At 54.7% G+C, this 23,174-nt stretch overlaps 8 protein-coding genes across 8 annotated transcripts; 3 read left to right on the plus strand and 5 right to left on the minus strand.

Annotated features, from left to right (window-relative positions):
- Positions 1 to 61: 61 nt before the first annotated feature.
- Positions 62 to 1,283, minus strand: J4E86_001982 (uncharacterized protein; the record flags this gene model as incomplete). Its single annotated transcript, XM_051442545.1, has 4 exons — positions 62 to 531; positions 578 to 1,094; positions 1,142 to 1,165; positions 1,215 to 1,283. The coding sequence occupies 4 exons, from the start codon at positions 1,281 to 1,283 to the stop codon at positions 62 to 64; spliced, it is 1,080 nt and encodes a 359-aa protein (XP_051306133.1).
- A 2,279-nt stretch (positions 1,284 to 3,562) lies between these two features.
- Positions 3,563 to 4,099, minus strand: J4E86_001983 (uncharacterized protein; the record flags this gene model as incomplete). Its single annotated transcript, XM_051442546.1, has 1 exon — positions 3,563 to 4,099. One exon carries the CDS (start codon positions 4,097 to 4,099, stop codon positions 3,563 to 3,565), a length of 537 nt encoding a protein of 178 aa, XP_051306134.1.
- Positions 4,100 to 5,852: 1,753 nt separating this feature from the next.
- On the minus strand, positions 5,853 to 7,109 carry J4E86_001984 (uncharacterized protein; the record flags this gene model as incomplete). Its single annotated transcript, XM_051442547.1, has 1 exon — positions 5,853 to 7,109. One exon carries the CDS (start codon positions 7,107 to 7,109, stop codon positions 5,853 to 5,855), a length of 1,257 nt encoding a protein of 418 aa, XP_051306135.1.
- A 46-nt stretch (positions 7,110 to 7,155) lies between these two features.
- J4E86_001985 (uncharacterized protein) lies at positions 7,156 to 7,623 on the minus strand (the record flags this gene model as incomplete). The annotated part of the gene is made up of 3 exons (XM_051442548.1): positions 7,156 to 7,158; positions 7,251 to 7,510; positions 7,599 to 7,623. 3 exons carry the CDS (start codon positions 7,621 to 7,623, stop codon positions 7,156 to 7,158), a joined length of 288 nt encoding a protein of 95 aa, XP_051306136.1.
- A 1,128-nt stretch (positions 7,624 to 8,751) lies between these two features.
- On the plus strand, positions 8,752 to 9,208 carry SOH1 (suppressor of hpr1; the record flags this gene model as incomplete). The annotated part of the gene is made up of 3 exons (XM_051442549.1): positions 8,752 to 8,820; positions 8,886 to 9,019; positions 9,070 to 9,208. The coding sequence occupies 3 exons, from the start codon at positions 8,752 to 8,754 to the stop codon at positions 9,206 to 9,208; spliced, it is 342 nt and encodes a 113-aa protein (XP_051306137.1).
- Positions 9,209 to 9,922: 714 nt separating this feature from the next.
- On the plus strand, positions 9,923 to 12,388 carry J4E86_001987 (uncharacterized protein; the record flags this gene model as incomplete). Its single annotated transcript, XM_051442550.1, has 5 exons — positions 9,923 to 9,945; positions 9,995 to 10,106; positions 10,157 to 10,315; positions 10,386 to 10,882; positions 10,930 to 12,388. The coding sequence occupies 5 exons, from the start codon at positions 9,923 to 9,925 to the stop codon at positions 12,386 to 12,388; spliced, it is 2,250 nt and encodes a 749-aa protein (XP_051306138.1).
- A 1,920-nt stretch (positions 12,389 to 14,308) lies between these two features.
- On the minus strand, positions 14,309 to 17,182 carry J4E86_001988 (uncharacterized protein; the record flags this gene model as incomplete). Its single annotated transcript, XM_051442551.1, has 1 exon — positions 14,309 to 17,182. One exon carries the CDS (start codon positions 17,180 to 17,182, stop codon positions 14,309 to 14,311), a length of 2,874 nt encoding a protein of 957 aa, XP_051306139.1.
- Positions 17,183 to 20,746: 3,564 nt separating this feature from the next.
- On the plus strand, positions 20,747 to 22,706 carry J4E86_001989 (uncharacterized protein; the record flags this gene model as incomplete). The annotated part of the gene is made up of 4 exons (XM_051442552.1): positions 20,747 to 21,383; positions 21,436 to 21,497; positions 21,544 to 22,141; positions 22,231 to 22,706. The coding sequence occupies 4 exons, from the start codon at positions 20,747 to 20,749 to the stop codon at positions 22,704 to 22,706; spliced, it is 1,773 nt and encodes a 590-aa protein (XP_051306140.1).
- Positions 22,707 to 23,174: the final 468 nt, after the last annotated feature.

A 23,174-nucleotide genomic window follows, 5' to 3' on the forward strand; every position in this document is an offset into this window, starting at 1 on the left:
GCATTACTTCAGAGTTCAATATTAAATGTAGGAATTTGCATTAAGTGGCACCTTTTGAACTTCAAGTTGGACGACGCCAGCTGCAGAGATCTTCGCGCAGGTCAAACTCATCTACCTCATGGTGTGGACGATGTCGCTTGCGCGCCGCCTCTGCCTTCATCTGCGATGCCTGCTGCTCCAAACTTCCCCGGCCCCGCACGTTCGGCGAGTGATTCGATTTCATATCTCCAGGGCGCAGCGTCTCATGCGACTTGCGATGAGCGCTGCTGCCGCCGCGCATGTGACCGTGCTCGCTCTCACTCACAGAGCTGCTGCTATCGCCTGCTGCAAATCGCAAGGGCTGAGCTCGTGGCTGCTGGGAGTATGGTTTCTCGCGGTCGCCCCATCCGTCTCCGCCAGCGAATATGTCTTCGATGCATTCGTCTGCCTTGAGCTCGCCGGGTTGTGCGGACCAGTATGCGGCGAGGGTGCGTCTGTACATGTCTTGGAGCTCGCCGGCTTCGCGGGATTTGCTCGTCAGGGAGGGCGCAGCTGTGGGCGTTAGCACGAGCTCCGTGTATAGTTCAGAGTTTCCCACCTCCATGATCCTCAAGTTCGGCCTGCTCTCCCGCCATGATACCAGCGATGCCACTGAAGACCTGCGCCGTCTTCAAGGCTGGCGCAACAAAGTTCTTGTCGCCTTCCGTCTGCTTCATGTAGATTCCGACCTTGAGCGTGCTGTTGATCTTGCTGTCTTGCATAAGGTACCTCCTCGTGACGCCCGGTTCCTCGCCCGCGATGGTCGCCATCTCGCTCTGCTCCACGTACTCGGCCAGGTTGAGCTTGACAGTTCCTAACGTGATGCGCTCGCCTCTTCCTGAGCCTCGGCCGTATTCTTGCACAACCTCCAACTCGACATAACACTCCTGCAGCATGCCATTCTTGTCGACGGTGAGACGGACGGGGAGGGTGATGTCGTAGTTGTAGGCGACTTTATGGTCTTTGACTTGGCAGCTGTCTGTGCGACCGCGGTGCTCGGCGGCCGTCGAGTGGGAGAGGTGCCATTTTATGAATGAGGTGCCAGAAACGAGTGGTACGTTGTTGAGGTCGATTATCTGCTGTCGTCAGAGTGTGGTCGTATGCCTGTGTATGGATAGCTCACTCGTAGGTGTAGATCAAATTTTGGCTGCGCAAATGTCAGCCCGTGTAACTTTGAGGTGCTGGCTCAGTCTTACTCGTCGGTTCTTGGGTACTGTGATTGTGAGTGTCTGAGTCGCGAATGCGACGGTGCGGCGCACGGCCATTGCTCACCAAACGCTTGCATGTTGAGAAGAGAAGAGGAGGAACAAGGCGATACGGGGAGGTGAAGGAGTCTGGGTCTCACTCGCGCTGAGCGTGTGACAGGGTTCTTTGTGACTGAGTAGCAGGAGCGATGCTCTGCGACTGCGAAGGTAACAATGGACCCTGACGTGCCTGGCTCCCCGGATGCTCCGAGCCCCAACCGCGCCCTCGCTCCTTCACCCACCACCTCGCTTCACTGCCATGGCTGCAGACGCCGACGCAGATGCCATCGCAGACTGCGTGCTCCGGGCCTTTGCTCAGCTACCTGGAAAGCGGAAGCCGAGACCCCGCCACGATGGCGCAAGGGAATGGGTACCCCTCGCCGGAATTGTCTTATCTAAAGGTAATCGCTCACTTGCTTCCGGAAGGAGCTATGCTTGCTTATGCTCATGACCTAGTCAAGGTGGCGCTCTATCATGCGTATCGTTAGGGTGAGCCATTTCCATCAGCCGACCTCCGAAGACTGTCTCTTCAACGGGTATCGTGTAGTCCAGTGATTTACCGGGTTTGACACCACGCATACACTTAAGACAGCAGGGGCAAAACGCCCCACTGAGGAAGAGGAGCTTCTAGATTGCTCTGAACTTAGCATGCTCGAACATACTACGATACGACCTGTGAATAAGTCATGACACCAGCTGAACCTCTCTTAGAACTGGCATGAAATGTCTCCCCTCCAACAAATTACCCCTCGCACACGGCAACATCCTGCACGACTGGCACGCCGAAGTCATAGCGCTCCGAGCCTTCAACCGCTACCTTCTAGATGAATGCATTCTCATCTCGACGCCGCCTTATCCAGCATCCGACTTCCTTCGGCGGCTGTCGCCTGATGAACATCCCGAAAGTCTACGCCAGCCATTCACCATCCGAGAAGATGTGTCCATTCACATGTATTGCTCTGAAGCTCCCTGTGGAGATGCCAGTATGGAGCTCACCATGGCTGCTCAGGAAGATGCAACGCCGTGGACTAGTGCACCACCAACTCTATCTACCGCATCTGATGCAGTTGACCAAGTAGAGACTTTGGCTCTTCGAGGTCGGTCGAACTTCTCTCTTCTAGGCATTGTCCGCGCAAAGCCTTCGCGACCGGATGCCCCGCCTACGCTGAGCAAATCTTGCACCGACAAATTGGCAGTCAAACAAGCCACCTCCTTGCTGTCATCTACATCATCTCTACTAATCAGTCCTCGGAATGCTTACTTGGAGACTTTGGTTCTACCAGACTCCCAATACGTACCACAAGCATGCGAGCGGGCCTTTTCCTCCTCAGGTCGACTCAAGAGTCTCGACCCAAAGCATACCACAAAGTGGAAAGGCGGCTATCGTTTCCAACCGTTCAATATCCTTCCAACAACCCGCGAGTTCACGTGGTCGCGCCGCGCATTATCTGCTACCGAAAAAGCCGTGCCGAGTAATCTCTCCGCTGTGTGGACGCCAGGCTGGCAGGAGACTTTGATCGGCGGTGTGCTGCAGGGTCGGAAACAATTAGACCCCCGGGGAGCAAGTAAAATATGTCGGAAGGGACTATGGATGGAAGCTATTCGTTTAGCAGGATTATTGGGTGGAGCGGTGGCGGCTAGTGAGGCGCTTCGCATGAAGACGTATGCGGACCTGAAAAACTCTGAAGGGCTGGAAGACAGAATCAAAGTCAAAGATGACATACGCAAAACACTGAAGGGATGGGTAAGAAATACTGGTGACGACCACTTCTCCCTAGAAGCCTCTGCATCAGCATCCTAGATTCATATCTTGATATTGAACACACTTCAAATATCTCTGATACCATCTTTGCTCTCACGAAAAGTACCCCACGCACCAGTCCTCCCTCCCCACCTATCACTCACTACCTCCAGCACGCTCACCATCTCAACACCTCGCTTCGTCCCTTTCCCTCCAGAATCACTGTAGTACACTTTCGCATCCATCTTCCGTCTCGGTAGCCGACTCACCAACACCTCCATATCCATGTATCGTCCTAGTAAATGCACCAAATTCGGTACAACATCGTTACTCGCGAAGATGGAAGGTGGAAGTGGGGGCTCTCGCCGCTGTTGCGGAGGTAGAGGGCCTAGCTCATGTTGTGGTGCAGGGCGTTTTGGTGAGGAAGCGCGTGGAGGGAGAGCTGGGTTTATGAGGAGAGGGTGGAGTGCGTGGGCTTTTGTGAGGTTTGAGAGCGTTGTGAGGAACGTGGCTGCTACTGCGTTTGCTGGGGCTGGTCAGTCAATGTTGGAGCTGGGGTCTAATGGTAGATACCTTGTATATAGTCTTTCTTTAACAAAGGGTTGAGGACTTGAGCCAGGTTGTCGATCAGAACGATCTTCATGGGTCCCGGTATAATCTCTGCATTTGTGTCTTCTGATGCTTCGATTCGCGTTGGTTCTGGGTTCTGTACAGGCTGCGCTGCTCTGGTGCCGGTAACATCTGAATCGAATAACATCTCCTCGTCGTCTTCTTCGTCTTCGCTGTCCGCGACACAAGTCCGCTTCACTGGCGCCTTCTCGACGGGCGGCTCCTCCTTCGCAGCCTCATTCATGGGTAATTCTGTCTTCTTCTCTTCACTATTTGAAGCACGTTCAACATCCTTCTTCTTTTCGATCTCATCCCGGATCTCACCAATGGCCTCTCTCACACCCACGAAATCGAAAACACGCATAATCTTGACACGATCAAGTACCTTTGCTGCTAGATCCTCAGTCGGAGCTTCAGGCCCCTGATTTAGTGAGGAACGCAAGGACGTTTGGACATCTGGTCGTCGTGACAGTTGAGCGACGATCATGGTGTAAAGTCGCAACACATCGAAGTTGCCAGTAGTATCAACAACAGCAGCCGTCGAATTTTTGTATTGAAGAAGAGAGCTCGCGAGTAGCGTGCAGCAGATCTAGAAATGTTAACCTATAGCCCTTTCATTTTCGAACTTCTTCGCATATGCTGTTGCTTGACATCCACAATTGGGATACTCACCTCACTTCCACCCGCCCCAGCTTCTCCACTGACTCCTACAACTCTACCGCTCTGTATCCCACCGCCGAAAGCATCGTCCAAGCTCTTGACTCCAGTTTGCAGTATGTTCCCTCCAACGCTATTTTGATGCTGAAGATTGATATTGCACACGCTCTCGACCAGCTCATCAAGGTCTTGGTCGCCGATCAATTGGGATGCGAGCAACGGCTCTGCGGGTCTTACTGATATACTCAACCCACCAAGAGCTAGTTGAGCGGCAGCCATATCGCTATTTGGTGTACGATGGTGAGGCACGGAACCGTGAGTGTAATGGTGCAGGCTTGTCGGAACCGCATTCGGAAAGAGAAGCGCTAGCGCGAGATGGATTAGAGGAAGGTGCAACCTTTGTTGAAAGCGTGCAATTCTACTGTTCATCAACTTGGAGACATGTTGACAGACAACGAAAACAATGTGGCTACCAGAATCACGTGCATATAGGAATCTCTTCGACATTGCCTAGTACTAGACCCATCACTGTCTCGTCGCGCCAGGCCTTGATCAAAGAAGAGCAGCACCTGCACTTCCATGCTTCTTCACACACCAAACAACTAAGTGATGCATTCACGTCATGTACTAGCTCTACAAAATCCTGAACCTATGTATACACTACATGCTCAACCCAATCCTGGGGCATCAATCAACGCCTATCAGCCCGCAGATACGTATCGCAGCTAACCTCTTCCACAGCAACGTACCACCCAATCGACTAGCCGACACTAGGCAATATCTCGCCGAAACGTGGCACCGGAGATCTTACTGGAGAAATACGGTAGTGGCTTGCGATCCAAACTTCCGCGCCGCCGATCTTAGTGCTGGCGTCGTGGCGTGCGGCTGAGAGCATTGATATCGGCGATAAATCCTCAGGTCATGTGCCAGGGGCAACGCAGCTGCGGCGTCGAGGTCCGCTCCTCAAGGATTGGGCAGTAAGCTCGAGTGGGGGTTTCTTGGGCGACAGGAACGCGTCAAGGACGATCCTAGCGGGTGCCAGGAACAGTCGGATGCCCCTGAACATCGAGCGGGTCTAGATGGCGATCAACGGAGGCAAATAAACGGCATCACATGTGTAGAGTTCCAATCGTATGGTATCTTGATGTTTGCAAATTTTCATTCCTAGCTACAGATTCTACGCCTCGCATCCCCAAAGTATCGCAAACTTGATGTGTTATAAGAGCTATGCAAGTAGCCCAATTTCTGCGCATTGAAAGGAAAAAGTGACTCGATTGAAAAAATTGAAGCAGGCGGTTTGAAGAAGGGAGAGCCTTCTCTATCTTGTTGAAGCGTGCCTGAGTTCTGTTACACATGAGTGGTATCCAGACCTCGTGCTTTCAAGCCCCAACGACTCCAGCGCTAGACGGAAGGAAAGTGTATGACCCGAAGGGAGGTGTGTGACGATAGGAGAAATAAGCTGGCTGCAGTCGTCGCCGTGGGCGATATACATCGTGTCTTTTGTGTCCTTCGAGATGGACCTGAGCCGCTCAGAGGAAAGGTGAGTGAAGTGGTCGAATCGTTTCAACCATGCCTGGGAACACTCAAGCGGGACGTCGACGTCCGCCCTTGAGAGACTTGACGCGGTTGAGGAACCCACCGCTGGGCTTGGCCTCGCCTGTGGGAGATCCTACGCTGTCGGTGGTGATGGATCGCTGCAACGCAGCGCCCCGCGGTGGTGAAGCTCCGCCCTCGTTGGTCTTGATGGCTGCGCCCTTGGCGTCGTATGCCTTATCGTAGTCGTCGCTGAAAAAAGGGTTCTGCTCTGCGGCCTTCGTCTGCGAGATGGCTCCGGCGCTGTAAGGGCCGCTTGGGCTGGTGGCAGCTCCGTAGCGTGCCTCGGGCGAAGTGATGCGTGGGCCGTCACCGTAACGACGGGGCTGAGAGATACCGCGGAATCGCTGGGCGATGGACTTCTTGCGACCGAGACCGCCATCAGCTAGTTGCTTCTGCCTCTGAGCATCGGACTCTTCTTGGATCGCTTTGCGGGAAGCCGGGGCGCCCTCGAGGAAGGTAGATGTTCCAAGACCATGGGTCTGCTCGCCGTGTACAATGTCTTCTCGGCCCTTTGCGCTGAACTCTGCGGCCACTGGGGCTGGCTTCTTCCATTCGGTCTCGGCACCGGCAAAGTCGGTGAAGCCCTCGGCACCCCTGCCATGGATCCTGTCCAGATCGATCTTTGTGTTCAGAGGTCCAGAACCACCCAGAGTGTTGTTGGCTGAACCAACGGGGAAAGCATGCATGGGTGCGCGCTGGTCCTTCTTACGGTTGCGATGGGGTTGCACAGCGTCGTACGGTCCGTCGTGGTGGATCATGCTAGGTCCGTAGATGCCAGTCACATCGAGTTTGTCAATGAGGTCAAGACCCTGCGGCCTGCGGACCTTCTTGCCGCCAGATTTGCTGTCCTTGCCGTCTCTAGCACGCTCTTCGCGCTCCTTGCGGCGCTCCCTGCGCCTGCGCTCTTCACGCGGGTCGAGCGAGCCTCGGTCGATAATGGAGGATTCGGAGTTGCGTCGGGGACGGCGGTTCTCGCGGCGTTCAGGGCTGTTGAGCTGGGGAGGCCGAGACGAGCTGGGAGGTCCACGTGGTCGAGAGCCTCCGCGGGAAGCTTCTCGCATGCGCTGTCTCTCTTCTTCAGAGCGCGAGGGGCGGTGGCCTGCACGGGGATCGGTGCCGCTGCGAGCAGGGGCAGGTCGTGGCGGGGGAGCTCGCTTCTTATCGGTGTCGTCGATGGTGAGGTTGGCCTGGGTGAGGGCAGGGTAGTCAGCAAAATGCATCACAAAGCGCCTGAAGCGGTCCATGTTGATGGCTCAATGGCGGTGGTGTAGCTAGAGACTGCACCGCGTTTTACTACAGCGTGCAGCGTGCGCGGCTTGCACGACGTGACGGCGCTGGCAGCCGTCACGGCACGGGCGATTGGCCTGCAAGGGGGAGGAACGTACAAAGAGCTCTTCGGCGGCAAAGCCAAAGTTTGATTTCTTGGGAGAGTCCTTCATGGTGGCCGACATGTCAACGAGGTCTCTGGATGCCTCCTTGTTAAACTCGGCCTCGAAGGTAGATATAAAGGGATTGCGCGACATTGGTCTGCTGCCCGAGCTCGAGCGGTTGGCACTGGCGGGCGAGGGGAAACCGGGAGAGGCAGCGCGGCGGAAGGGGTTGTTGGAGGAGAGGTTGAGCTGTAGGCCTGGCGAGGGTCGCCTTTCTGTAGATAAGCAATATGATCAGCGGCGCGTCCTATTTCGTCACAGCCCAAGTCTCGGTGAAACAGGCAAATTCAGGAGCAGCCTTACCTGGCATTGACGGCTCTGCAAACATGATGCCGTCTGCTGCTCACAACCCTGCTGGGCGGCCCAATCAAACACTGGCGCCGCGGGAGACGACAGGCGTGCTTTGTGCAACTGCTGGCTGGTGACGCACGGCGGGCAATCCTGTTCCTGCGCGCCTCGCCTACGGCAGAAGCAGCAATAGGGGCGCGGTTTTTGCTAAGACTGGCGGTACCGATGCTGCTGTGTTTCGCGCTGAGGATAGACGGGCCCCGTTGGCGGGCGGGCGACAGGCGGGCGGGGCGCGTGTTTGATGGGCTGGTGTTTGAGGCCCGTTAGTAGTCTATGCAACGCCTATGGAATACAGGACAGCAATGCGCGGGGGCTGGGCGTGGGTGGAGTGGTGAGAGGTGAGAGTAAAGCAAAAGCAGGTGATGGCAATGGCAATGGCAGTGATTAATGCACAGGAGGCAGGAGGCGGGAGCAGAGGGAGTAGTAGGCCGTCGAGAGCAAGCGCGGCCTAGCTAGGCTTTTAGAGGGCGCTGGGCTGGGCCTCGTGTTTACCGCAACCGCAAAACCGTGGGTGCGTGGTTCCGTGGCGCCGTCTGTCTGTGATTCGAGCGCCCGATCACGAGCTTCCCAGAACGCTCCTGGGCAGCCACTTTGGCCCGGAAAAGACTGTCTAGACGGCAACTCAGGGTGCCAATCCGCTACGCTGTGGGGTCAAGGCCCGAGCTGCACGTGCACGACAGCGCAGGGGCATTGGACCTCGATGTGCATCGCTTTTGCATTTGGCTGCGCTGGACGCCCTCTGTTTGTGTCGGCCGCCTGCAGAGTGCGTACGTAGAGTATGATACACGTCTGGTAGAGGCCGCCTCAACGAATCCCAAAACACTGTCTCTCCGTAGCCATCACCGCCCGTCACCGTCACCAACAGCAACACTCCACCGTCCATCGTCGACGACAAGCTCATCAACCCTGCCGTCCTTGCACCTGTTTGTGCAAGTGCGTGATCCTTAGCCCGCCTCATATACCCAACTGGATTAGCTGCCGACTCTGCGCAACCTGGCAATTGCGGGGAAGACCCTGAACTGCTTTTCTTCAGCCTCAGCGTGACCTGCAAGCGCCGCTCCCATCGCGACTCTGCACCGTCAGCTGTCAAACATCCGAGACTCCAGCCATGGCTCACGAGACGGCGCAACATGTCCCGGGCGTGGGAGGCTACTCGCGCTTTGAGCTCGAGCTCGAGGTCCGCAATTCCCCTATACTGCGTCGTCATTAGCCCCTGTTTGACCTTCATTAACACGCGCCTAGTTTGTCCAGTGCCTTGCCAATCCCGTCTATCTCAACTACCTGGCCCAGCAAAAGACGCTCGACAAGCCCGAATTTGTCGCATACCTCGGCTACCTGCAGTACTTCAAAGACCCAAAGTACACCAGATTCTTGCAGTATGTTCGCCGCCCCTCACACCGCCTGCTTACTGACCCCTTCGGCGCAGTCACCCCGGCCCCACGCTGCGTGCACTGGAGTTGCTGCAGCAGGAGCGCTTCCGCCAGGACATTCTAGCCCCAGGCCTCATGGACAGGCTCGTCATTGAGGGCCAGCGGAACGCTGTACCCCCAGCGAAGAAAGAGTGAACCGTGCCAAGTCAAAACATTGTCGATCATCGCAAGTTCGCTTGGTCGCTGCCAAGGTCTCCGTCGATGCCGACATTCCCAGCCCCGGAGGCAGCTGAGAACAACGAGCCAAGTTTGGTTCGATAGGCCAGAGCTCGTTCTCGTTCCTATTCTATCCCTCGTACGAATAGTCTACGCCACACGGCGTATGCGACTTCCCGCGCCGCCATTGGCATCCAGCCGAAGATGCTGCATCGTAAACTAAATCGTTCACTTATCCACATGCGATCCCGTTCTTAGCGAACGTAGCGTGCGATGCATTTAGAAAATCTAGAAACTTACCACGAACGAAGCTATTGACTGTGTTAGACGCTATCGTCCGATGCTACACTGTACCGTTATCGTATCCGTATCATAGTTTTACTGTGACGTCGTGATCTATTCTTGTTTCCTCTGGCAACCGACCAAACTCGCAGCAGACCCTGACACTGACTACAGACGTGACCTAGCAACGCGTTCGCAAGCAGCACCCTAGCTGACGTGCTTGCGACATCCCATCCGAGTTTCCCATGGTTGCAACCAACGTTGGAAGTGCCCAGGTCATGTCTCACGTGCCACGTGACGTCGTCGGCTCGAGTTGCCCCGCCGCGCGCGATTGCATCACGGCGCCGAGCTACCAACAGGGTGCTTGGGTTGCCGACACAGTACTCACACCCCTCTTTGTAATATTCCACCATGCGCTCCGTATCTGAAGCTGAGTGCGTCATGCCGGTCCTTGCCCATGGTCCCAATTCTGACATTGCATAGAAAGCACTGGCGGCAGCTCGACGAGTTCCACTCTCTGACTGACCTCAAGATCCACGTATCTGCGCACAAGGAACCCCAGATCACCGCAGGACTCCGCTCCGTCTGCTGGAAGGTGCGGTCCGATCTACCCCTCTTCCCCTCCATCGCTCACAGTACGGTCAGATATTCCTTGTCTTCAAGACGCTTGACCGCTCGTCATGGCCTACCCATCTCAGCCATGCGCGCAAGACATACGAGTCCCTGAGATCGCACTACCTCCGTGCCATACATAATCCCGACGAATTCGAGTCTTCCATAGACCCATTGAGCGAACTATCAGAGGTGTGTGCACCCACGACCGGCCGCCGCCATCGAGACATGTCGCTTATTGACAAGTACTAAGCGTTAAAAGTCACCATGGGTAGCCCTCCGCGCCGACGAAGAACTTCGTGCCGAGATATTCCAGGATATCGAACGATGTATGCCTGACAATGTGTACTTCCGCCAGCCCGCGACGCAGACCATGATGTTGGACATACTGTTCGTGTGGTGCAAGATGCATCCTGACATAGGATATCGCCAAGGCATGCACGAGATACTTGCGCCACTACTGTGGGTCGTGGAGAGAGATGCCATAGACGTGGACGGCCAGAAGACTGGCGCAATGGACCACACTCTTGCTGAGATGCTTGACTCTGGGTACATTGAGCACGACACGCACATGCTCTTCTCCATCATCATGCAGACAGCCAAGTCTTTCTACGCGCCGGCCGAGACTGGATCTATAACCAAAGACACACCAATGCTTGCGCGAAGTTCCAGGATCTTTGAGGGCAACCTACCCAAGGTGGACCCAGAACTCTACACGCATCTTGTCAAGCTTGAGATTGTGCCCCAGATTTTCCTCCTGTAAGTCACTATGCGCGCTCGAGCCAAGCTTCCCTAATATGTACCAGGCGCTGGATACGCCTTCTTTTCGGACGGGAGTTCTCACTTGACGCCGTCTTCGACGTGTGGGACGCCCTGTTCGCCATAGACTCCACGCTAGAGCTTGTCGATATGATCTCATTAGCCATGCTACTGCGCATACGGTGGGAGTTGATGGCAGCTGATACGAATGAAGCCTTTGCACTTCTTTTGCGATACCCTGAACCCGCTGCACCGCCGTACACATTCATCAAAGACGCGCTATATCTCCGTGATCACCTTACCCCACTCGGCGGGGCAGAGATTATTACACGATATGGGAAGCAAGCGCCCATTATCGAGCCTGTATCGAAACCACCTGTCCGCGAACCATCGCCATCTCCGTCATTCGTCTCGAGCCGAACGCGACAGAGCATCGGATCGCCAAGAAGCTTCGTGACACAACAGGGCGCTGGTTTCGAGGCCTTGATACAGGGTGCGGCGAAGAATGTACTGGATCGCGGATCGCAGTGGGGTGTGGGGAAGGCTCTGCGAGATGCAGTGGGTGAAGTAAGGAAGAACGTTGAGGCTTATCAGTCAGGAGCAACCTCTGGCCAGTCGACACCGCGTTCCGGAGGGAGGGAGTTCCGGAAGCCTGGCCAACTAGGCACCTCTGGCGCCAATGGACGACCAAGTCTCGAAAGGGTACACTCGGTGAACACATTCAAGAAGATGGAAGAGCTGGATCGCAGGAATAAGAGTCTCGCTAAAATGTTAGAAGTTGCCGTCGGTGACCTCTGGGAGTACCACAGAGAGCGTGACGAAGCACAAAAGGGGAGAGAAGGCGATGAGAAAGGAAAAGAAGCTATGGAGGCACTCAGCCTTGCCATCGCGAAAGTGCAATTCGTGCAAGTTTATCTTGAAGACTCTTCTATACCGCTTCCTATCGACGAAGCAACGGAACAGGCCTCTACTGCACAGGCTGCGATCAGCTTATCTTCTCCGCCTCCTCAATCCCCGGTGTCGCCGAAACAAGCTACTGTCGTACCACCCATCTCTTTGAGCACGACGTCTCCGTCGAATACCCCGTCCACAACAGCTTCTAAGAACCCTTCTCCTGTCGTTTCCCGTCCGACCTCACCACCCGCGCGTACATTATCACCTCCGTCCAAGCTTGCTTCGACCCTCTCTCCACCGTCGCGGCCACATCTTACATCCTCCAATTTCTCTTGGATGCTTGGTGAAGATTCAGCGTCTTCCAACTTTGCTTCTGGTACCGCCCACTCCACCTTCTCATCTGACGAGAAGAGACGTGTGAAGGGCAAAGGCTTCTTATTCGGAGACGATACGGATGATGAGGGTAGCATCAAGGACGGGAAGAAAGGGAACTCTAACAGCAAAGGTGGAACGAAGAACAGCAAGAACGCCAAAGGGAAGCATGCTGCTGAGAGCGAAGTAGAAGAGGAAGTGATCGATCTTGCCAACATGGGGAAAAGAGGGGTGATCTGAACATCGACAAAGGTCTCAGTCTGTCTACTACACCCGTGTAGGTAGACCTGAAGGCTGTGTAAGAGCTTCAGTCACCACTGATCTTGCTGGCTGCTTACGTTGGATCCTCATAGTACGGCTATCCCATCACTGCAGATCTCCGGTGAACCGAAGACTGAACTCAGCATCCGCGTCGGGATAAGAGCTCTGTTACAAAACCAACAACAGCGCAACGGCATTCCTCTGCTTCATGACCCTCCTACGTCACATCATACATCCCTGGGTGTCTACAGCGTGCTCGCATCCGGTGGCACACGCGCTCGCTCACGCCCCACCCGGCAAGCTCACACTAGCTCCCCACGTAACTTGCTCAAACGAGGTTACGTGCTGCGCCAATACCTCATCCAACCGCTCGAGTCGCCACCACAGTCACTACCTACAGCACTCTCTACCCATGATTCGCCAAGTAACGTGCCGGCCCCGCCTAAATAGCGAACTTGGAAAAGAGCCCGAGCTGTAGCGCATGATCTATTGGTAAGTGCGGCTATCGGTGTCGCATCTTACCCTTCCGGAAATGGTATGTCACCGAACCTTGGAAGTCAGGGACATAAAAGGCGTGCCCCGCTTCTGCCCCTCCACCTGCTTTCTCTCCCACCAGCAAACGATCAAAGTAACAGAACGACACCACTCCTTCAACTACACAACCAACACTTTCAACCTCTCCAAACAATCATCAACATGAAGGGTGGCTGCGGAAACTCTGGATGCACTTGCGCCGACTGCGGCTGCGCTCCCGGAGCTTGCAACTGCAACTGTACGTCACCTTGCCCTCGCCCCTCAGCCAGCCCGCGTGGCGCGACTGCTGTATCTCCCACGTTGGATCGCTTTACTAACGGATGATAGAAACTTACCTTCTCTACCACCAGCACCATCGACATGTGGCACGGCAATCTTCGATTCGACACCTGTCCTTAACACGTAACGATTTCATATCCACATACGACAAGCGACTGAAACGCCATCGACCCACACCATCATTTGAACAGCACAATACATGGACTGGAACATGGGATGCAGAAATGAGTAATAAACAAATACAAATGGCTTAGGCACATCAACTGGGACCACGTGTGCGTGCATGTCTATTGTGATACATTGTTCGACATGCAAGCCATCTTGCGAGTGTCTCTTCATCTCCGCTGATCAGACGTACTCACTTTGGTACAGCAAAGCTCTAACAGCCCCCCGTATGCGCGACTCAGAAACTTATTGTATTGCTATCCTTTTCATCCTTTCAGTGTTTCCCATCGTATACTGTTCGACCCTCGCCGTTCTTCCACGTATGAAACATGCATGTCGCCAAGGTGAGAGAGTTTGAGCGCATTCTTGTGCATAACTTCGCCCCACTATTCGCTGCCAAAGTGCGCAGTAGAGAGAAATGTCGGTTTGTGAGGTATGCTGAGTCTCGGTGGAGAAGTTGAGTACAGGAGAGTAGCAGCATTATATTTATGTTCTACTTCTCTTGTAATCGTCGAGCAGAGGAAGGAAGCATGCATGCTCGGTCAGGCTGTGCACTGTTGAGTCGTTGGCATATGTCCTCATAACATGCCATTTTCCGCAGCCGTAAGTCTAGCAAAACGCTTGTTGCAGCCTTACGGGATGGTCATAGATCTCGGTTGTGTGCTCATCGCATGTGCGTCACAGTCTCCTGCATTCGTCGATATGTGAGTACTTCGAACGCGCTGTTTCATACATTCAAAGGGAAGCGCAATAATGGCATGTATGTGTATTCCTTACTATTCAAACAACGCAAGATGAAGAATTTGGGGTATCGATACAAAAACAAGAGGCTATTCAACACCGGCTAAGCAAAAGGTCCTGACAAACTCCATCTGAACGTACACATACGTCTGAGCTGTGCAACGAGTACATGATCTGTGCCTAACAGAAACTCAGCTCGTCTTGACTGTCATCATCGCTGTCAGCTACTATGCTTTTCCGTGAGTTCATCCACTGCGTGCGTGGCTGAATGGACCGGCGAACGCTTGTTCGTTTGCGGGGTGGAAGATGAGGACGAGCGGGTGTCCTGTCGAGCTCGTCGCGTTCAGATATGTCGCCGTCATCGTGGAAGGCAAGAACGGTCGGAAGGGAACGGCGTGTGCGAGTGCGCTCCGACGAGCGAGAGTTTGTTTGAACAGTCTTGATACGCACACTCTCCACCGACACTGATGAATCCCCTGAGTCATCCTGCGAGGAACTGGACGCCTCGGTGTCGGTGTCGGTGACCTCAAGTGCTGGTTCCGCATAGACAGGTCTTCTAAGATTGCGCAGTCCACTTTCAAGTGATTTTCTGGAACGTTGGGTGCGCAGTCGAGCAGCAGATGCATGGGACTCTTGTTTCGGACGTCGAGACCGCCTGGGACCGACGTGCTTCTCTTCAGGAAGCTCAGAGTAGTACCTGAATGGTGGGGTATCGGGGGGTGTTATATGCATACGCTTCATGGATATGACGACCTTTGGCGATGGTGCGCGAGTTCGTTTTCCGAGTGAAGAGGTGGAAACCCGCGGTCTCTTCTTGATGGGCGACGATTGTGGTATTTGGTTGTCGTCGTATTCGAGAGCCGTGACTTCCCACACTGGTGTGTCTGGTATGCCACTCGGAAGTCCATCCTCAATATCAGATGCTTCTGTCTTCTCATCTTCAGACTGTACGGGAGTTGGCAAGAGTTCCAATGCTCGGACTGGCTCTTTTATCTGGCGCTCAATGTTCTGCTTTGCGAACGGTGTGCAGGTGACCCATTCACCAATGCCCTCCTCCCATCTGAAGCCGCCACCGACTGTGGGCGACTCGTTCTTCTGTGGTGATTGCATGATAACTAGGCGGCCTTGTGTATGCATCATCTTCTCAATATTGCGTACGTAAGCCATGTGCTCAGCATCACCAGTGCCATGGGCAAAGTCTCTGGCTGATTCTAGTGCGAGCCGCTTCAGGGTCCATAGCTTATGGGGTAGTCTGCAACCGGAGCTCGACGTCAGCGCTGAGACGAGTCGCTGTAGTTGGTGGAAACCATCGTCCTTCCAGATGCGCCCCGTACCGCGTGCGGTCGAAGAGATTAGGGCTGGAATAGTTGCGAATATTGATGCAAGGTTGACGATGTTTGATGAATATTGGTTGACTACCCAATTGACGAGTCCAATGGAGGTGGAGGAATCTAGTGATGCTTTGCCCGGGTTCTCAGAGCCCCCAAGATGCACCAGGTACGATGCAAATATGATCCAGATAGCGCGCTGAGCCATGAGCTGAACATCGTCCGACTCCGGCGCAAGAAGCTTCAGCTCATCCCTGATGTCTTCACGGGCAGATAAAGCGAAGACAACCGAGTCTAACACCGATGCGACTCTCCGTACGATCTCTTTCCCTGCGGGATCGTCGCGACTATTGTTGACCAAAGCAATGCTGCACAAGACAGTGAGTAGGCTCGAGAAGGTAGTGTCTAGCGCGCGTCGAAGCTCCTCTCGAGATGACGGCACGAATCGTCTCGACACAGATCCAGTGACTTCATCTTCTAGAAGTCGTGCATCCGATAATCCCATACTTGCAAGGGTGACCGTTTCGAAAAACCGGGAAGCACTTGCAAGCGTCCGACGGTCGTTCTCGGTGATCGTTCGAACCAGTCGGTCCCAGACCGGGCGCATGGAGTCTGTCGCGAGCCATTCGAGAGGTAGAAGTTCGAACGCTACCATGTGTTCTAGCAGATCGTAGAGCAAGCGATAGCGTCCTGTGTGGTGCACAAAGCTCTTCACGGAATACAGGTAGGGCGACTTTTGAGGGTCAAACAGGTCCGCTCGCGTGTTGATGGGTATAGACACAGACTCCAGGAGCGGTGCATACGCCAGCAGCAACCTCTCAGCTTCATCCCAAGCGGAGGAGTTCAGACAATGCGTAACGAGAACCAGCACGTTGTCTAGGCCAAGCACCTCATCTGTTACAGCATCGCACACCAATGTCGTGGCATGCGCCCGGACAACGCATTTGAAAGGCCGCCAACCCTGGCCATGCTCTTGCTCGAACTGTGTTTCGAGGTGTTCGTAGATCTCATTCGCAATGTCCCTCTCCTCCTCGCCGTCTTCTTCCAGCTTGTCCAGTTTTGCGAAATGCTCTTCGAGTTCGATGTAGGCCGGGAGCCTTCTCAAGCAAGCACCCATGAGCGACCTTGTGCCCTTCCATCTCGCTTCACCGCCCGTTGTAGTCGATTGTAGGATGTTCGCGTAGGCTTCGGATAGTCCCTGGGTGAGCTTGCGGATCTCGCCAGGTACATGTGTCGCGGGCGGATTCATCGGAGCCAGAAGGGGGCCCTTGATCTTGGAGTATTTGCGCAGGGGCGAGATTGGAATCTGTGGGCTGCTGTGCAACTGTCCGCCCATCCTCGAGATCAGAGGCGTAAACGCGATCTCGCCCGGCCGAGAGACATTCTCCCTGCCCGTGCCAGAACCGTTTCTCTGCAATGCCGGCGCTCTTCCTCGACCCCGGCCACCATACGTTGTCTTTTTGCCCGTCCCTGCCTTCGCGCCTGGCCGCCAGTCTGGGTCTCTAGCCTTCTCGAAGCCTCGGGGCTTGTTCGCGGGGCGGGTGAAGTTGGTCGTCTTTTGTGGAGAGCCTTTGATCGCAAAAGCAGAGGAGGCATTGCGCGATTCGGTGCTGACGGTTCGTGGTCGCTCAAGCTCTTTGCGCAGCTTCGCGAGTTTGGACGAGAGTGGGCGCAGCAGGCGATTGCATCGTGAAGTCGTCCATGGCAGCGTGTCGTCGGTCGACATCACAGTAAATATGTCGTCTAATTCATATAGAAGCAATACGCGCAATTGAATAATCGTGATACGTTATGCCAATGCTATATTGTCGTGTCGATGTTTGTTTGTTTGACCAACATCGGCAGTCGGCGTTAAGGGTCCAGACGCGCTGCTGTCTCCGCGTCCAAACACTGATTCCACTCGCGCAGCACCAATTTCGCACACATGTTCAACAGCCATGCAACTGGTGGTCTACCACAATGCGACTGCGCGCTGTGCACTCCAGATGAAATTTCACTGGAGAACGGATGTTCGGACTCGATGTACTCCTATGCTCACTGTGTCCCATCAATACGCGCACCTAGTGAGCGAACCTTGCAAAGTGGCGACCGTGGATCACAGATGCTTGTCATCGTACAATTCGCTGTACAGCTGGGTGGAAGACATGTGATGGCACAAGGAGTGGAGGTAGCTACCCGTGCAGAGCTCCGGTGAGTCGAAAACATAATTGAAGATATGCTTTGTCTCCGAGCCTCGGGGCTGCGTGGAAGACATGTCTCCCGCATGTAGATTGTCTTTCGTCAGGGCGTGAGGCATCCGAGCTTCATTCTCCTGACTGTATGCTTATCACAGGTCGGAGTATACTACTTATATCTTCGTGTCATCCTGTTGGGTCTCCGGGGCCTCATATATAGAAGCCCAGGAATGTAGTACGCGCCGGAAGCAGGTGTGCAGTCAGACTCGCGTTCTGAGACAGCTGGCCCCCGACGCGATAAGCCTGCCCCTACAACGTGGCGGATGCCTCTGTCTCTGTAAACACCACACCAGACGCTCGCTGGAGCCACACCTGCCCACATCCGCATAAGCGTTATCCGAGTATTCTAGCGGCAATGTTTGCTTCTGACGTCGAAAGATGCGGCGCGGTTCCTGTCAGTCAGATTCGCGTGCTCGTCGATCCAGGAACCGATCCGCATCGGAAGGATTTCGTGCATACTAGGGCAGGTCATCCTACTGGCCGGTAAGCGAAATGGTGAGCAGCGAGCAAAACGAATGCGGAAATTAAGAACTGCGCATTGAGTCTTAGGGGTGGTCAAAACACTGCTCAACATCGAGTTAGCAGTGGTACGAAATAACTCATCAAGCTGGTTGCTGGGCTGTGCTCGTTCATCAACGACTGGCAGATCGCGATGAGGGGTGCGGAAGTCCAAACACACAGCGCCTGCTCCGAATCGCGTGACTATCGATAGCTGCGAACGTTTACGCTAAGTCCACCTCAGCGCTTGCGTAGTCGTGTCGCATGTCAGACGCTGCGAAGTGATTGTAACGTTGGGAAGTGATTGCCTTTCAGTGAAGGAAGATGAAAGGTGCCTGTCCTTGAAACGTCGTCCTGGGGATCGTTGACGACGTTTCGACATCGTGGGGCCTAGATGGACCTCGTCATCTGTTTGAAACAACGGCAATCTGACAGTTTCTCAGCGGTCGCTGTGACAAGCCTGGGTCTGCCTGGCGGTGACAGCGGCGGGAGGGAACGTGAAGCTGTCACATGTGATCTGTCCCGTGACTCGAGCGGAGTATGGATGCACGTCTGTCTTTGACTCGTATTTTACAGCGGCTGTACTATAGAGTGTTCCGAACCAAGGCATCCTCGAAGCCATCAAACGCAAAGGAATTGCTTTTGCCATCTTGGGTGATGGACGAAGACGTACGACGGGTACAGGCTAAAGTGTCAGGACGAACGTCCGTAGGTCTCAGCCGTTCGTGTTGAGGACTCTGAACGCATTGTGGCGTCGTCGGTGAATTTGCCGTGGAGCATAGCAGCCGCTCTAAGATGGGGGCGTTGAGCACGCGTAATTTGTAGAAGTAGTTGACAGCAGGTTGCGATAACAGCTGATATGGCTGGTGCTACCGCATGCGCACTCATTCTCAACAGCCAGGTAGCACACGGCGGTGATTGCGTGAAGGATCTAGAATCGCATCCGTAGTACGAGCAGTCCCAGCACTTGTGGATCGTGGTGCTGCCCCAAACCATGTGGAGAAACAATTACTCCCCGAACCCAGGGCTCGCGTCAAATTGCCTGCGAATCTAGAGTCCTTCAGCATGTGTAGGGTTGCTGAGACAGGGCGGCCCGATATGGAGTGACAGCTCCCAAGGACTGGGCTACCGGGCAGAGGTCAAAACAGACAGTTGGAGCGTCCGCAAGACGGGACAAATGAAACAACCAGTCATGCATTGCATGGGGCGCCACGGCATGATGCCAGCGGGCATGAATTGTTTGAGGTGATGCTCACTCAAGCGCCCCAGTGAGCCTCGGTTCCAGTGGTAGTCAGCGGTCAATCCTGCACGCTGGCTGACTGCAGTGTGTTGAGTCGGCATGTACTTGGTGTGTACTGAGACGGAGGCCGATCATGGCAGCAGTCTCCACTGGAATGGCATAAGTCAGGGCACTTGATAGAACTACAGTATTGGCGAGCCAGCGGGGAGGTGTGCCGCGCGACGAAGTGGGCCAAGACGAGGCGTTGCGGAGACGGTCTTCGTCGTCGCGGACAGATGATGAAGGGCCGTTGCAGGCTGGGGCGCAGCGGGGTGAATGGGTGCTAAGGGAGTGTTGCAGGAGCGGCGGGTGGTGGATCCCTGTTTGGCGTGCCGCTTGTAGTTCAGCAAACCAAGCCCGCGGCCATGTGTTGTTTTGAAGCTTCCAGGCCTCGATGACGCAAGGTGTGGTGAAAGTCGCGGTGGGTGCGTGGATTTGTTCGGAGCGATGAAACGCCCTGTCGCCTAGGGCCTCGCGTGTGGCGTGGGACCCCCCGTTTCATCGCCCGGTCCCCGAATAGCAGGCTGCGCTGCGGCGGCCAGGCGGAGCGCGACAGGCACCCCCCCTGCTACTGGCGTCAGGCACTCCCTCCAATCCTGCATCAGAGGCCGCGATAATCAAACTCACGCATTGCTCCCCTTCTACCCACACGCCCGCTCTTGCGTAGCCTTCTTCTTCCCTTTACCTCCACACTCGCTCACCACACGTCACTCTTTTATCGCCTCGGTCCCCCTTGGCACTTACTTTCTCTTCGTCGCTCCGCGTGCTAGTCGTCGCCTCCCCGCCGGCTCTTTGCAATATATCCCCTGGTTGGCGATTTTCCCTCGAGGCCCTATCACCGCAGCCCATTCCGCCTGCATAACGGCTACATACCATCAGCTGCCTTGTTTGCTTTATCCCTGTTGATTAACTCGCCCAATCTGGATTATCTGGATTCTGTCAATACCGCCGGCGACGTCAACTGAGCCTGCATTGCGCCTGCCGTTAACCCTGGCCTCCTGCGCCTGAACCCAGCCCGCCCAATCTACTATAGTGAAGCCGGTCACGACGCACGACCACATCATCGCCACGATCGGAGTGAATCTCTAGCCTACTCACGCATCACCGATTCGGAACAAGTGCCGTTGTGCTTCTTCCCACCTACCCCCGTCTGTCGTTTGCTGGCCAAGACAGAGTCCACTCTCTCAACCCTACCGTCCTGGATCCTTAAAGCACACCTTCTAGACCGCGTCCCCTCCCCTAGGACTCCTACCCGTTACCTACCGCTCCATCAACGACAATGTCTCTCCTCCAAACCATGGGTGGTTTCTCCAAGCGTGCGGGTCATGAAGAGGAAGACCCGACTGCTGGTCTTGAGAACCTCGACGTCCAGCACTACCTCGGATACATCTGGTGGATCATTGTTGTCGTCTTCTTCATGTACCAAGTCATCCTCTTCTTCGTCCGTTACATCCGCACCGTCACGTGCTTGAACAACGAAACCCAACGATACTTCGCCATCCCCAACAGGACCTACGCAGCTTTCAAGAAGCACTGCCTCGATGCGCCTCTGTTCCGCACCCGTCACCACCGCGAATTCAAGCTCTCTTCCGCCATTGGTGTTGGAACCCTGCCCAGCCGTCTGCAAACCTTCTTCCTAGTTGGCTACTTTGCCGTCAACGTAGGCTTCTGTGTATGGAAGATCGACTACAGCAGCTTCTCAGCCGGAGCCGGTGAACTTCTCAGCCGCTCCGGTATCATGGCTGTCATCAACATGATCCCTTTGTTCCTGCTTGCTGGTCGCAACAACCCCATCATTAAGCTCACCGGTATCTCATTCGACACCATGAACCTCATCCACCGTTGGTTCGGACGGATCGTCATCCTTGAGGCCATTGCCCACACTGTATGCTGGATCGCCAACAAGGTCCACACCAGTAAGTTTGCCCAGTCAGACAGGTCAATATTGCGATGCTAACAGATGTGCAGAGGGCTGGGGTGCCGTACAAGCCTCCATCACTGGAAGCGAGTTCATCATGACAGGTTTCATCGTAAGTTGTGTACCAAGTCAGTACCAACAACGTCTAACATCCACAGGGAACTGTCGCATTCGTCTTCCTCCTGATTCAGTCTCCATCCCCAGTGCGTCACTCCTTCTACGAGGTTTTCCTGCACGGCCACATTGTCGGTGCTGCCATCGCGCTCGGCGCGGTATGGGTCCACCTCAAGGAGCGCCCGCAGCAGTTCATGCTCTACGGCGTACTCGCGCTCTGGGTCATGGAGCGAACCTGGAGATTCGTCCGCCTTGTCACGCGCAACGTCGGAAACGGTGGTACCGGTTGCGATGTCGAGGTTCTCCCCGGAGACGCCCTTCGTGTGACCGTCCGCATGGCTCGCCCATGGAGGTTCCGCCCCGGCCAGCACGCCTACTTGTACATTCCTTCCGTCGGACTCTGGACCAACCATCCCTTCTCTGTCGCTTGGAGTGAAGAAGAGGAAGATCTCACCATTGCCTCGTCCGTCGCCGATGAGAAGGGTCTTCCCATGAACCGCCAAGACATCCTCGAGCACCACAAGACTAGCATGTCTTTCATTATTCGCCGACGAACTGGTTTTACCGACAAGCTGTTCAAGAAAGCCGACCTCTCCGCTTCCGGCAGATTCTCCACTTCGGCATATGTCGAGGGCCCATATGGTAAGTACCGAAGCTTGTTTTTCCCCGGACTTTTCACTATCGCTTATATTAATCCAATCTAAACAACCCATGCTAACATCATATGACAGGCGGTGAGGACCTAAGCTCTTATGGAACTGTCATGCTGTGGGCTGCTGGCATCGGTATCACTCACCAAGTCCCCCACGTTCGTGATATCGTCGCTGGTTACGCCAACGGAACTGTCGCCACCCGCCGACTTACACTCGTCTGGATCATCCAATCGCCCGAGCACTTGGAATGGATCCGTACATGGATGACACAAATCTTGTCCATGCCACGCCGCCGCGAGATCCTGAAGATTCTGCTCTTCGTCACCCGCCCTCGCAGCACCAAGGAGATCCACTCGCCCTCTTCCAGTGTCCAAATGTTCCCTGGACGTCCCAACGTTCAAGCCTTGGTCGACCAGGAGATGCAAGAGGGCATTGGTGCTGCCTGTGTCAGCACCTGCGGTACTGGTGGATTGGCGGATGAGCTCCGTCGCTCCGTCCGCAATCGCGAGTCCCAGTGGAACGTCGACTTCCGCGAGGAGTCTTTCTCGTGGTAAACGTATCCTCCCTATTCATCTCTGGTCTCGTCACATGGGTATACCCTTCGTCCATTGATCACTAGCCTTGCAATCTATCATGTTTGGAAGGACCAATGTTGGATCTAATGAGGACACGCTTGCATATACTACTTCGCTGTATACATTACATTTCTTTTCTTTACCGCATCATCGCTTGATTTGGTCTCTTTTTACACTCCTTGTATCTTATCCTGTGGAGCAGGCACGAAGACAAAATATTCATGTGGTCGGGCGCGCCTTCGGGCTAACTATCAATGTTATCACGTCACCACAACGGTTCTTTCACGAGCACGGCGATGCTTGTTTGGTGTTCAAGGCGTCTACTTTGACTGATGGTGTACATATCTCTATCACCTCAGAAATGATGACAAGTTAACAACGATTCGATTTTCATCGCTCTTTCCTGACATGACATACCCTGGTCCTGGTAGTCAGCTTACATTAGCG

Source organism: Alternaria arbusti (assembly GCF_024043155.1).
Source record: "Alternaria arbusti strain BMP 1465 chromosome Unknown scaffold_2, whole genome shotgun sequence".
In the NCBI taxonomy this organism is placed as follows: Eukaryota; Fungi; Ascomycota; class Dothideomycetes; order Pleosporales; family Pleosporaceae; genus Alternaria; species Alternaria arbusti.